Source organism: Buteo buteo, chromosome 28 (assembly GCF_964188355.1).
Source record: "Buteo buteo chromosome 28, bButBut1.hap1.1, whole genome shotgun sequence".
Classification (NCBI taxonomy): Eukaryota; Metazoa; Chordata; class Aves; order Accipitriformes; family Accipitridae; genus Buteo; species Buteo buteo.
Window position 1 is genome coordinate 6,891,076 of NC_134198.1, and position 14,866 is coordinate 6,905,941.

A 14,866-nucleotide genomic window follows, 5' to 3' on the forward strand; every position below is an offset into this window, starting at 1 on the left:
TCTTCTATTAAGAAATATATTATGTATTTGTACATCGGATAAGAAAAAAAGACAATACATAATGTACTTACATCAAACAATTACCTGTAAATATACTGTAAACATGCCTGGACATACTTTGAGGCTGAAGTCTAAAACTCAAAAAGGGTCTTCACTCCCTTGGGAGCAATTATATTTATAGTATCACTTGAGCAGCCTTTCCTTTAAATGGAAGTTAATCTTTTGAAAGGCAAATTGGTTATAGTAACAGAATTCATGTACTTCCACGATTACTGTGCGTTTTCTGGCCAGTAAGATTCTTTGTGGTTAATGATCATTTCTGATTGCTAACCTCCAATTATCATAAGATCAAAAGATTAAATTTGATCATCCTCCCCAGTACCAGCATGAACTGTCTGAAACTACTCAGTCATTAAGTGAAAGGGCAGAGTACTGGAAACAGAATGCTACAGAGAACATTAACGAGATGAAAATACCTGCGGAGGCAGTTCTACAGCCTTCCCTGTAAGCAATCAAATAATACATTAACCTGCTCAAGAAGTTAAACATTAATCAGAGTGGAAAGAATCTAAGCCCTCAAGTAGATAATTTTTTTACTGGAGCTTAGCCTGAAATGCCCATTAACTCACCAGTCTGTGCAGGTCTTGGTGGTACAGGAGGAGATATAAGCTTTCCACTTTCTGATGTGTTTCTGGCTTCCTTCCCGCTGTCCAGGCTCCAGCTGCTGGGGGTGGTGTTTACAGCTGGAAGAGAATGAAAAAGCTGGCATAGGCATCAACACTTCTTGCTCTCTGACTTGCCTTTATCCGTAAGGGTAAAAATACACAGAGTGGAAACGTTAAACAACAAGTTGCCCGAAAAGCTCTCATGATTACATCAACATTTGAAAAGCTCTTAAATAATGGCTGTCAATCTCCCGTTGCCTGATGCATGCATCTGGCCCTCAGGTCAGTTTGTGATTGTATAGCAGTTGGGACCATCAACAACAGCAGCGGCTGAGATAGCACTCTGGTGCACTGCAAATCCAGCCACAAAGGGAGATAAGCTTGAAGCCTGTTATAATCGGTTTATCGTTGCACCAGACTCCTATTTAGAGGTTTCTAGGCAGAGGGGAACAGACTATTCAGAAATTGTTTCCATTAACTCATTTTATATACAGAAGGGACTAGAGAAAGGAACTCGCCAAATTCCAATCAACCTCCCTCAGAAAGCTTTCCATGCTAACATGTTTTTTTTGCCTGCATAGGCTACAAATTCAGAATTGAAAGAAGGTAGAAAGAAAGGCACAAAATGAAGGGAGTAGAATTGGAAGAAATTAAAGTGTCTGGGGGCAGGGCGGAGGGGGGAGGCATCAAATGAAGAAATTATTGTGGACTGCGGAAATTTATATACACTGTTCGTATCCATGGTCAAGGATCTCTGCTTGATCATGTAAATTGACTATCACCTTGATGTGCATAAAAGTGGCTGTTGTATTTGTCTATGCTACCTTTACCAAGTTCCATAACTGTAATTGAATGATCCCGTAAGGCCCGGAACAGCTTCCTTAACAGAACTGGATTATCTTATGTTATCAAGGAGCCACCAATATTGGAAAGAAGTCAGACAGACAGAAAGACAGGGCATTTAACATGGACAGGACAAAAGCTAACTTAAACCCCACAATTTTTCGTACACGTCCTGTAAAAAAGTGGAAGAAACCTGCTTTAAACCTCCCCCTTCCCCCCCGAATCCCCCCCCCCCAAAAACACACCACCAAAAAAAACCCCCACCTTCAAAGCCTGAAACCTCTTGCCTTGCCATTACAGTTTCCTTCTTGTCTGCTTGTTTCATAGGTGTGAGTAGAGAACTACATGCAAGGACCCTGTGCTCATTTACAAAGATGAAGCGAAAAGCAAAAGGATTGTTGCTAACGGATGGTATCAATTATTGCTATTATAGCAACACCAAGGGCTCTCAGAAGGACTGCAATATATATACCCACTATACAAGTATATATGCCAGACTTAATACAAAAAGAGCAGTACAAATAATATTTGTTTCATAACTGTAACAATATTGTTAAAGTATAATTGCACATTAGTTGACCCTGAGAACAGTGCACAGAATAATCTATTTTCTGGAGGACCATTTTGCTTTTTTTATTGTCAAAATATGCATTACATTGTTTGCTTTTTATTGTAGGCTGTCACCTAGCAGTATGGTTTTGTCCTCGTCCTAAAAATGATTTGGCACCAGACCTAGGTACTTTACATGCCTGATCTCTTGAAAAGCCAATTTTTTCTTTTAAGTCATCCAAGTAGTCAGTTCTTTGGACTGCTAAAGTCTCCAAGAGAGAATACTTTATTTTAACAATTCTGTAATGTACTTGGCTGCATAGGCCAGTGGAAAAGTTTTGCCATTTCCATGTTAAATTATTTCATAAGTTTTTCAGCCCCGTGAAAAATTCCACACTTAAGTTTTCATAAAAACTTGGACACAAAAATACTTACAAAAATCAGCTCCTATTGATGAAAATCTGATTCCTGGTCAGTTCTTGTTACAGTATATTCTTAAAATAGTTATTTTCAATACACCTGGTTTACTGTATCCTTTATTCAGGGTACCACAAAGGCAGTGCATAATGAAATGACGGAGCATATTATGGATGTGGAGCACTTAATGAAATCGTGGCATAATAACTGTGCCAACAATATTGAATTTCCCCATGCGCAAAATTATACAAGGCAGTATTTTGTCTATGGAAATTCACAGGTTTCTCATTTACTCTAATTAAAACCAAAAAAGCAACAAACCACAAATTGATCTTTTCTCTTCCATCAAAGTGTAACCAAAAGCACAATGACTTATATTTGGTAAAGGGGACTTGCAGGTACCAAACTTCAGGACTCTATCCATCTCTTTAGCTTCTCTCTGCCCCAGTTTCCAGAAATTCATCTCCAGGGCTCACCACCCCATATGTCTCCCTTGAGAAGCAGAAAGGAGAGCTCTCACAGGCAGCCTGCTGCCACCTGCTGCGCCATCACCCCTTCCTGCAAACTTCTGGACCCTTCCGAGTGCAACACTCAGTTCAAGCAAACACCATGTTCCCCCCTTTTTGGCAAAATGTTTTGAAACTTAGAGTGTTAGCATAATTTAGTTAGTTAGTTAGAATGTTTTGAAACTTGGAGTTGACAGTACGCGCTCAAAAGAATTAGCATTCTACAGCAATATGACAGATTAATTATATTTTCATTGCTTCCAAGACTGGTATGGTGCAGCATTTCCACTCACATTTGTCAGGGCCAGGCAGATTGGAATCACTTCGTGGCAAAGCACCATCTCCAATATGATTAAACAGCATTCTCTGTAAATTGAGAATAGCATGGTTTATGAATAGCTGCTGTTGTATTTCAGTAGCCTTTAAGAAAACAAGTATCTTTTTGTTATTATCCCCACCACACAGGCCTACTTTGGAGGTAGTGTGATAAACATCACCTAAGCACATAAATAGTTTAATAAAAATATGTGTATACAAATAGGGAGTAGACTAGTTTTCTGAAAACTGTACAACACTGGAATCAGAGGGAGGATTAGTATGTACTGAGTTCTGACAGTTTCCAGCTTCCTAAAAAACAAAATAAGGCTCATTCCTCAAGTGGTATCTTGATAGATTACTAAACAAGCGCAGGGATGCATTTGCAATAATTTCATTGCAGAATCAGGATCTCAACAAGGTGCAATGTTTGACAATATTCAAGTTATGGCTGTTGTCTTAGAAGATCATTGTTTATTATTTCCAACCCTGACTCTTTTGGTAGCAGTGTTCTTACTTCTCTTGTGGATAGGAGCTGACACATAAAGTGTGTTTGTTTTCCTTTTCTGAATATTCAATTTTTTAAAAAAGTCAGAGTACACTTATGAAACAATTTTAAAATTCCACTCATTATTTCTTTTGGCAGCATTCAAATAATCCGTGGATTAGTAGTTTATCTTGATAACAGATGTAAACAGCATACAGTAAATCCTACAAGTAATGTAGATGTACTTTCCAAAGGAAATGAGAACAGATAAGCTTTACTTTTTCTTCTTCCTTTTATTTTTTTAAAGCAAGATCAGACAATCAGTGAAATCCAAATCAAATCAAAGCAAATCCTATTCTTGTGTCTCCTTCCAGTGTTCACAGAGGACCGTGCCCAGTCAGCAAGGCACTATGCTGGGCTTCCACAAGATGGCAAACCCAGCTGCAAAAGTAATCATCATTGATCTAACATGTTGCAGCTCCATGTAACAAAGCGACCAGGAAATACACAGTTAATTCAACTTGACTTAAAACATCTCCTAGAGAGAATGCTTTGGTAGACTTGGAGCTACACCAGGTTTGCCTATCTATGCTGTACTAGAGTCATACTGGATCAGGTAATATCTGTTTTCCTGGAGTTACCATTCAGCTGAGGTGGTGTAACTACATGTGTACTGTAATGTGACAGCAAACGTGATGGTATGTTCCTGCCTGGTCTGGATTGAATGTTCACTGCCTAGCGAGTCTGCATGGGCAAGCGCTGAAGTCTGTTTTCTGTTGTGAAGGTAAAGAGCAAAGGCTGAAAAAGCAACTGAAATTGGAGGAGACAGAGAGACAAAAGCTGAATGAAATACAGAGAAACAAGGACATACTAAAATAATGAAATATAAAACCATATGGAAGAACAAGAGCGATCACAGGATGTTTAATGAGACACACCACACCCCCCACCCCTCCCCCAAATATGAAACCCAAAAAGCTCCATTAGGAAGAATAATGCAAAAAACTAAGGAGGCTTGTTGGCCAGTCAATGACAGCAGGCGTTCCTCTTCGGAGTACGGGAAGAGCTGGAGAGACACTGTACAATCGCTCAGCCAGAGATCAAAAAGCAAGCACAAATGGATGTTGACTGAAAACAGCTGTACATAGATAAGCTTAAGCATCAATTTCAATGAGCAAAGCGGATGCAGTACTGCGATGGTCTTGTTCTATGAAGTTCATCAAACTTCCTTAAATGAGGTAGCTAAGGCCTCAAAGGACTTGATTTGGACTTGAAGTGTGGGAATTTGCCTGTGTATCTCATCTTTCCCAGCTGAAAAAACTAGTGTGAAAATTGCATACATTAAGCCATAACAAAGACCTTCATAAACGGGTGGTCCTTTCGTCATTAACTTAGTGTGAAGCTCCAACCAAGACTGTTGAAGTTAACTGGTGTTAGAATAAAAATAGAAAGGACAAGGAACAGTTTGAGCATCTATATTCTAACGGGAGTTGCAGGCATCTCTAAGATATCTCCTTACAATTGTCCTGAGGATTTCTTTTCTACTTCTTAATCAGAAGGCAGAGAATCAGAATTTTGTTTCTGATCACAGTCCATTTTTACTGCTCAGGGAATAGAGCACCAGAGAAAGAAATTGCACCTTTCCCTAGAAAGATATATCCTCATTTATGGTTATGAGGGCAGAAAGAAACTGTCAGACCTTCTCACCTTTGAAACATACTTCACTGTACAAGCAAGTTAAGTTTCTACTTACCCTCTCTTGGGACACTGAGGGTAGAGACAGATTGGGAGATTTTCCTGCCGGCCGAGTCTCAGAGAGAGTGGGGACTGGGCCTACGAGCTCCTCAGCCTCCCTTATCGAATCTCGGGTAGAGTGGGGGATAGAAGTCGCATTCCACTTGGCAAAGCAAGAGTTTGCAGTCTGGGAGCAAAAATGGGATAATTTTTTCTTTGCGGCAAACTTTAAAACCGCTTTATTTAAAGAACATCTCCTGGTCTTTCCTGTATGTTGGTTTGGTCCACTACCACTGAGAAAGTGCCCAGTAGATATATCAGTAAGTAGTTCCCGAGAACTGCCCTTCAGTCTGGCTAAGCTTCAGTATTACTTCTTAAGCCCTCAGGTTAACAGCATGAGGGCTTAAACAGAAAAGAGGAAAAAATTAAGTCAAGACCCAATTCAATAACTGAAGAAGCAAGGGACAAGAATACAACTAATGAGAAACCAACAAATAATTTCTAAAATGAAGGATCCTGGACTACCAAGTTGTTTTTTATCAAAGGCAAAATTTCTGGTGGAAATGAGAGTGTTGAGAGGAGGGCCTTTCACACTGTACTTATGTTCTCATCTGTCTCAGCTTCAGCAAGAGGTGCGTTGTGTGATGGCATGGATTAAAAGAGCAACTGTGTTAAAGGAAAGCACTTTAGGAAAGTAGGTCCATTAAGAAGAAAAGATGAAATAAGGATTCAAAACTGGCCAGCTCACCAAGCTCATTTTGCATTTCAGATAACTCAGAAGATACAAATTTCATACAGACCTATGTAACAGTAATTTTAAGGTAGGAACACAACTCATTCTTTTCTCTGGAGTAATACAATGTCTTTCTTTTTGAAACTACATTGAAAAATAGGAATCGCCACATGGAGTGGGTTATTATCTCACAGTGGCTAGGATTAGCTATTTCAGAAGAAATAAAGGGGAGGTCAACATGGACAACTGCTGTGATAACAGTTTTTCTTTCTCTCTTCTTCCCTAGATTGAACAAACACTGCTGTTTCACACAAGCAGGCTGCGTCATCTGCTAAGTCTTTGCATTTGAGTAAGTATCAAAAACCATGTCTAAACCTAGACCAAGCAAGCAGAAATGTGATCAAGCACCATGTATCCTAGTCAGATCTCTTTCATGTAAAATAGAGTATTTGCTTATGAAAACAAAAAAAAACCCTTGAAATTTAACAGCAGTGAGCAGACAGTGAATCTGCTCAAAGTTCAACAAGTGCCTTTATCATCATCTTAGTTACTTGTGTTCAGAGGACTCCCAACAAGCTTCCTACCTGCGAGGTTTCTGAAGGAGTAGGGTAGATGGCACTGCAGGGCCTCTCTCTGGGGGACAGGCAGGAGTTTTCCCGGGAATGCTTATGTTTGTCAGACAACAGAGGAGAGGCTAGAATATAAATATGTCAAGAGATTAAATTCATGCAATGGAACTCAGACATTTCAATTCTATGCTTATGACAAAGAAATTCTCAGTCCCCAATAATTCATATTCCTCAAACAACTGGCTAAATTTGATGTCTGACCAGTGATACCGTGCAGAAATTCAGCTGCATAACATATCAAGAAAAATTTCATATGGTTTACCACAGGAGATGAACACTGACCTCTGGCACTGGATGGAGCAGAACTGGTCACATTAGGTGAAGCAGAATGAGTAGAACTCAGGCTTGAGGTAGACGGACTAGGCTGCGTATAGAAGAGATGCTGTTGTTACATTACACTTACTGGTTTAGAAAACAAAAATTGATAACATTTTTCACTAAAACAAAGAACTTGTAATTTATTAGACTAGTTTCTCAGCATTTCAAAATAGCAAACCAGCATAAAAAGCATTAATGTAACTACAGAAAGATGTAGTAAAATCTCAAATAAATAGAAATGTAATTAATATATTAAAATAATTACATCACAACTGTGACAACTGGACAGAAAAGTCTATGTAAGGTCAGATGACTTCGCATCATAGTGCACTGCTGCTTATTACTTTTATAAAAATTCATGCTCTTAAGTTAACGAAGAAGAAACAGTTACACAAAAAATTGTTCTAAGTTAAGGAGGTTAACAGCCCCTTTAAAGATTTGTTTATTAAAAGAAGTATCAGCAATAACTTTGAGATTTCTGAATGAAATAATAGAAGCATGAATTTAGTAAATAGCCTCCTAAGAAAGATCCTGTTTAGTTTGAAGAATGACAACAATTTGTACCTGCATGTTAAAAACTTCATCGGAGCTTTCTGATTGCCCAGTGATATTGCTGACTTCAGCAGAAGCTTGGGATGACAGTGATGAGGATGAATACCGATTGACAGCTGGGTAACTCAAGGGACTATTATGAGAATAATGAAATACAAAATGGTTAACTTCAGTTGCCAATCATAATTTTTCATGTGAAAAGAGCATGTTTATTAATCTCCACAGTTTAATTTGGATTTATTAGTTGAGAGAGAAAGAGAATATACATATCAGCTATTCATGACTGAAGATACTTCAGGCGGAGCATATGAGGAAGCATGCACACAAGAGAAGTATTTTATGGCTCATCTTCCACAAGTAACAAAATCTATCAATTTCTAGGATTTTAACTTGCCTGCGTCGTGGTATTACCCTGGCACCATCAGGGCTCATAGAAACAGGTATGGAATTTCGGCATACACGAGGACTTCCATTTGGGAAATGAACAGGGCTAGCTTGTACACAGGCAGAAAATTCCTAGCAAGTTGTTAAAAGAAGATTAATTAAAAGGAACATAATATCATCAAGCATTTTGTAAGACACAGAGTCATTTGAACAGTTATATCTGCATTTTGGATCAGCTTCATCATTAGTAAGACAAATATTTTAACTTTTCAATGATGATACTTTCCTTTTAGTAAAACGTGACTATTTTTCTCTGCACTGTACGGAAAGTTTATTAACTTTCTCTGTGCTTTGTGGTACTGTAAGAATGCTACAAGATGTAATGTGGACAAACAACCAAAAGATGTCACTATTTGTTGCTTGGGAAAATTTAACAACCCTTATCGCAGCTAAAAAGTGTCCTCGTTTATCCATGCACCTGCTCTCGTACCTGTATTCCCAAGCTTGACTTCATCACAAAGAACTGATCCACCAGCTTTTTGTGCAATGGCCTCATGTCCTGTGGCACCACCTTCTCATGCACTGCCAAGCCAAATTCTAGAATCTGGGCCTGCAGAAGAGAGGAGGAAATTAGGGAAAAATACATTTTTGGATCCATTTTCCTTAAGCTTTCATCATCATTTAGGATACTAATAAAAAAAATCCACCAAAATGCATGTTGTATTAAAAGCATCTATCTAAATCCCTGATAGACCTGTAATCAAACAAGGCCTAAGACTAAAACCAGTAATACACAAAGAGGATTTATGCCTTTTCCCATTTTACTGTTCAACTTTCCCAAAGATTTGGCTGATGTGAATTCAACTCTAATATAAAAACCACTATGGATAACGTAGTGAAAAATCCGGCTAAACGGCAACTTTACAAAGGAGCAGTTCTAAACCCTAAATAAAAGCCATTTGCTACAAGAACAGTTATAAAAAGTGTGAAACAACGGCAATGACCACATCCACAAGAGACCCTGTAACATATTTTCAATGAAGTCCACGGTTCCCTATCCTATTCCAACTCCCCAGAGACCTCAGTAAGTGGTGGCTTTATGTTTATTCTTGAAGCAAGGCCTGACAGCCTTCAGAATAACATTGCTAAAACTCTAATCTTGCTCAAATTTGGTCACAGGCACTTAAAATACTGAATTGGTTAGATGAGGAATCAGATTAACTCAAATTTAAAAACAAAATAGCTACACTATGCTGTAATATCTTTGGATAAGAACTACTAGCTGACGTTTTCAGGCAGCCTGCGAGCGGGCACACAGCTGCGCAGCATCACTGACCCGGGGTCAGGACTGCAGCACATCCGTCCGCACACACAGACATCCCAGCCCTTCCGAACCCTCCGCGTCTTCTGTTAACCAGCTGTGGGTGCCAGACAGCGTTTAACGGCTATCGCTTGGAATTCATGTTTTTGTCATAGGAAGTTATTAACTCCAGTTTTAAATTGTAAGGGTTAGTGAGATTAACTATAGCTTGAGAAATCAAAACTGCAATGTAAATTACTATACATGATCTAAACGAAATTGTAGTGAGCTTGGTGAACCTATTCTGATTTATACTGTCTGAGGATCTGCCCTTCAGCTGGTCTGACCAAAAGGTACCACAATACTGATGAAAAATGGAATTTCCATCTTGCCAAATTCCAATACTCTGACTTCTTTATCCCAAGCTGGCAATAAAGTTTGAAATTTCAACATGCTGCATAGAACAAAGATAGGTAAACACCAGTTAAAAAAGCTGAAATATTTAGTAGGATCATTTGATCAAAATAATTTTTTTCAGCATTTCTAAATGAAGACACTTCATATTTGAGGCTGGTAGTTTGTTGTCTTATAAATAAATGAAGAAATAATACAAAAATCATATAATGCATAGCATACTCACCTGTTTAGTCACTTGGTGTTTGTTTTACTGCCTACCTACTTTGGCAATTATTATTAGATATATTCCACTATAGTAAGATTTTTCATTTGTTTTTTTTTTTCTCTTATGCTAAACTTGATAGTGAAAATGTTTGTTCTGTAGTATTGGTAAAATACATCATACAAATATTTGCTGAAGCCATGAAACGTTTCATGAGATAATGTTTATTCTGTAGTAGTGGTAAAACATGTTGTGCAAATATTTGCATATGAGCATCACAAGACAAAAACTTGCCTCTCATTCAACCTTTGATTTAGAATAGTTTGAAGTGATTAAGAAGATGACAAAAAGGACTAGGGAAAAAATATTAACATGACCCAGAAAGCTACCTGTATAGGAAGTTACTGTCTACTTGAATCTAATTCAGAAAATACTGAAGACCACTGGGCAGTTACTAACCTCTGAAATTTTATGTTTTATTTTGGGACGCTTTTAGCTAGAACAGCTGAGCAAGCCACCCAGTCAGTCTTTTCCCCACTTTACCTGCTCGAGCATCAGCTCTCTCAAGCGTGTGATCTTCTCTCCATCCTCTGGATGGTTCAAGATGTATTCTTTGACAAAGAATGCCTAAGCAGAATAAAATCACAAAGTAACATAAAGTGAGTAAAAACACGTGACTTTTTTTTTTTTTTGAAGCTTCTAGATGATATTTTTGAAACAAAAGCTCCTTTCTTCTGCAATAGAGGATAATAAAAATTAAATAATTGATTATTCACATATGTGTTGGTGGAGACTATGGGCAAATAAAATATAGCCACTCTTGAGTGGAATTTACCAGGTTTCAATATCCAGGACAGATCCTGAATCAAATTTGGAAAACTGCAAATCAGAGTTGAAACCAAACACAGGTCACCTGAACTAAATATCTCTTCCCCATTAACAGTGACATAGGAGTGTTCATACTAGGAGCTTCATTAGTCCTTAAATATAAAGGTATCTTAAGAACAGTGTGGGACTGTATGCTATTATATATATTGGAGCTGTGACATTATCTTCTTATTCACTCCTAACATAAATAACGTTTTAAAGAACTCACAGTAACATTGATGTCAAAAAGCCACACTTCTCAATTCAGGAGCATCTGGCCAACATCCAGGTGTGTTCATGAGCTTACCTGACTTTCCACCCCATCTCCAATGCTCAAATGGTGCCAGCTATAGCACCTCAAAGACATTTTACCCGCCAGCTATGGCCTGGACATAGCACTCCTCTGGTTGTTCACAATTGCATCTCTCTTAACATGGCAACTATCCTAAGCTGCAAGGGTATTACATTGAGTTTACAACAATTCTTGACACTATTCTGTAAAGAAAATGCCCAGCTGCTCATTTGAGAGATTTTTAGACCTTCTCAAAAGAGCATTTTGTCACAACAAGTGTCTGTATGTGTACCTATACATACACATCGTTTTCTGTCCATAGAGTTGAAAGGATAATAGTGGCTGCTCCATGCTGTGTCTTCCTTTTGAACCTGTCTTAGCATTTCCCTCACATACTTCTTACAATGTTCTCCATCTAACTTTAGCTGTTAAAATTTTTGCTGTGCAGAATCATTTGTAAATACGGGAAGCAGTGGAGCTGGAGATAAATATACCCCTTCCTCTGATTCAGTTCCAAAATTTTATGCTGTGACAACCCATAACAAAGAAGTGCCGAGACCTGTCTAGAAAATGCTGATCCTGTAATGAAGAACATTTATTCACATGGTCCTTTCACTGCAGATAAGTAGAATTATAAGAATTAACGTTTAAATTGTTAGAAGGAGCCCTCTGATCCTTGCTAAAATCACAAACTTCTGCCAGCTGATGTTTTTTTGGCCTCAGCTACAAGCTTAATGTTCTTCCAATATCAAGCAGGTGGTGTCCCAGTGGTTTTGGGCTGAGATTTATACAGATCTGTAATACAAGTCAGAGACGTAATAATCCAACTTCAAAAAAAAATCACCAATACTTCAGGAAAAAAATATATCAGGATTTGACTAAATCCAGTAACACTATTGGAACTAGTGGTTTCCAATAATTAATCATGTAAATGAGCTAAAAGAAATCTAAGTTGTAGTACAAATTGCAGTTTGAGAGGTGTTAGTGGGCACAAAACACACACTTCATGATTTTTCCAGCAGTTCAGAAAAATTTTTTAAAAATCAGTGGTTCAGTCTACAGCCATTTTTTAGCAGACATGAAGGTGCTGCATAATAACTATTTCTTCTGTAGATTTTCCTGGAATCTGTTCCTGTACCGAAACCAGTGAAAGCATAGCTTTAACACCTGCAATACTGGCCAAAGGGCTGAATAACTAGAACACTGTTTTTTATCCCATCAGAGGAGGAAAAAGGAGGAAAGAGGGCAGAATTAAGAAGGCAGCAGCTGGCCAGAGGACGTTATTTGCTGGGTTTTAACACTTCTTTAAGCTTGGAAGTTGCCTGAAGGGAAGGAGGATATCTGTAAAGATGTGGGCATGCTTACCTCAAGACCACATGCTCCAAGACTGGCTGAGTTTTGAGCTTTGTACAGGCAGAAGGCAAAAGCAAGTGAAACAGATAGGCAGAGAAAAGCATTTACAGAGGAGAGGAAAAGGAGGAAGGTAGAAGATAAGAAGCAACAAAACAGCAGGAAGACATAAAGACTGAAAAAGGGACACGCAAAGAGAATGGGGGTGAAATAGAAAAAAACCCCACCAAATCTCACAACTATTGCTAGCAGTTTTAGTGTTTACAACACAAATTGGTGAAAAGTCCTACTTCACTATATAGCAAGAGAGAGAGGGAGAGGACAGAAGCGAATTGAAACATGAAGACTGTCTAGGAGATCAAGAATTGCAGCTAAGAACAACAATAAGAAAGGAGCAAGCTAGAACCTTTAATATGCTCGTGAAGAACGGAAAGCTATGCAGAGACATCGAGCTGGCTCTGACATTGCTAATTCAAACCAGACATAGCTCTGACATGACTGTATTTCTCAAGGGACACCCTTCGTGGAGCTTTACAATGCTAAACAGTTTTACTCCTGTTTAAAGGCAGCTGGGAAACATCAAAAATGGTACTGCTTGGCTTTAGTCTCACAATTTTCATAACATTGCGGTTTGATGACAGATTCTAACAATACAGTGGACTCAATTTCTTGTAGTTTAATTTAGACACATTTTTATCAAATTTAACACTGTTGAGTGAACAGCAAATCTTGCAGCCTTTGAGACAAGTGGACAGAATGTTATTCAACTTGACATTTTCAATGGAAAAGGAACAACCAGCAGACTCAGTATTTCATAAGACAATTAGGAGACGGAGGAAAACCAAGCTGAGCTGAAAAAAATAAAATCCTTCGTTTCTTTTTACTGCAGTTTCAAAATTCCACAGAATTTTATGGAAATACAGCATCTGAAACTTTTAAGGTTCTCCTAAGGTGATTCAGAGATCATAATAATGAGGAACAGCTTTTAGGAACAAATCCAGTGTTAGGCATTTCTTAATTATATGTATTATATCTTACTAGACTTTTCCAGAAAATAGCTTTCCTTAAAAACTTGGAGAAGAGAAAGCAGAAGGGTCTAGAAAAGCATGATTCTTCAAGATAATAAATTTCTTGTTAAGAATTTTATGTATATATATGTATATATTTCTCTCTTAAAATTAGAATGTCAGCACAAAAGTAAATTTGGTGGTCAGCCACAAGTAGCTCCTGACCTAGAAGGGCAGGGGGGAGGGAATATATTATAATAGTCACAATTAACTATTTCATTAAAAATCCCCAAACAAACCACTAAGGAATGCAAGGTAATTGTGAATCCACTCATCACTGGAGTAAATCTATGGGACTATCTGCAGCAACACAGTTGTATCAATAAAGCGATACATATTTAACATCACCTCACCCAAAACTGCAATACAGGTATACTTAAAACTATTATTGATATAGTACTTTCTGCCCTCAATTCATACAGAGAAGCTGCATCTGTACAGAGAAAGAAATCAGTAAGAAACTGTCTTATAACAGATTTTTAATAAGCAGAAAATAAATTATTTACCTCTTGGTATCTAGCAACTCCACCATTAACTGCTGCATCAATGACCCCATTTAGACACATCGTGAGAGGGTTAATATTTTGCATTTGTCGAGTTTGACACTGACTAATCAGTGTTCTCAGCTGCTGGTTCTTATTTTCTAAGACTTCAATAGCATTCTCAAGGGGACTCATTTCCACCTGAAAGAGGAGTGAGGAACATTGCAAACATACTTAATCTTCAGTCAAAAGATGAAATATATTAAAGGTAATTTCTGATTTCTTAAAAGATGATAAAACAATGTTATTCTATGTTCTAGAGTATTGGGGGCAGAAAAAGTTCTTCTCACCTGGGCTACACTCTCTGAGTGTACATTCTGAGCACAGAGAGAATTAATTTCATCATATAATCAAGGACCAAAATAAACAACCCTCCCTCGCTTGTAGATTCACCATCTGACCTTGAGAGGTACTCAGCCCTTGCTGCAAAACACTCACACACTTCAGCCTGTGGTGGAACTCTTGGATTTCAGGGCTAAATTGTCCTTGGCAACTTTACCTAAATTGGGCTTGAGGTCAGGGAGAGCTTCACCGTGCTTAAGGGCACAGAGAAGAGCTTCAGTATGGGTGAGCTAGTTCTCTCACCCAAAGTGAAGTCAACAACTAGACGTTATGGATGAGGAGTTTGAATGTAAGCTGATAACCAAGTTGTAGTCAAGGGCAGTCCTGGAGCGGGATGTGCCTGTCCTCTCTAGAG

The 14,866-nt window shown here is 38.2% G+C and overlaps 1 protein-coding gene across 2 annotated transcripts in view; it reads right to left on the minus strand.

The window, feature by feature from the left end:
- The window catches only part of DOCK4 (dedicator of cytokinesis 4), a 253,773-nt gene that overhangs the window by 6,755 nt on the left and 232,152 nt on the right, over positions 1-14,866 (minus strand). Inside the window, exons 42-51 of one of the 2 annotated variants that reach the window (XM_075059188.1) lie at positions 14,134-14,310; positions 10,595-10,678; positions 8,623-8,742; positions 8,143-8,264; positions 7,761-7,881; positions 7,161-7,242; positions 6,834-6,943; positions 5,536-5,703; positions 3,274-3,346; positions 630-743 (exon numbers count right to left, since the gene is read on the minus strand). In XM_075059188.1, coding sequence (XP_074915289.1) covers positions 630-743; positions 3,274-3,346; positions 5,536-5,703; positions 6,834-6,943; positions 7,161-7,242; positions 7,761-7,881; positions 8,143-8,264; positions 8,623-8,742; positions 10,595-10,678; positions 14,134-14,310 — 1,171 coding nt within the window. The remainder of the gene's footprint in view (positions 1-629; positions 744-3,273; positions 3,347-5,535; positions 5,704-6,833; positions 6,944-7,160; positions 7,243-7,760; positions 7,882-8,142; positions 8,265-8,622; positions 8,743-10,594; positions 10,679-14,133; positions 14,311-14,866) is intronic. The other variant, XM_075059189.1, reaches the window with a different exon arrangement.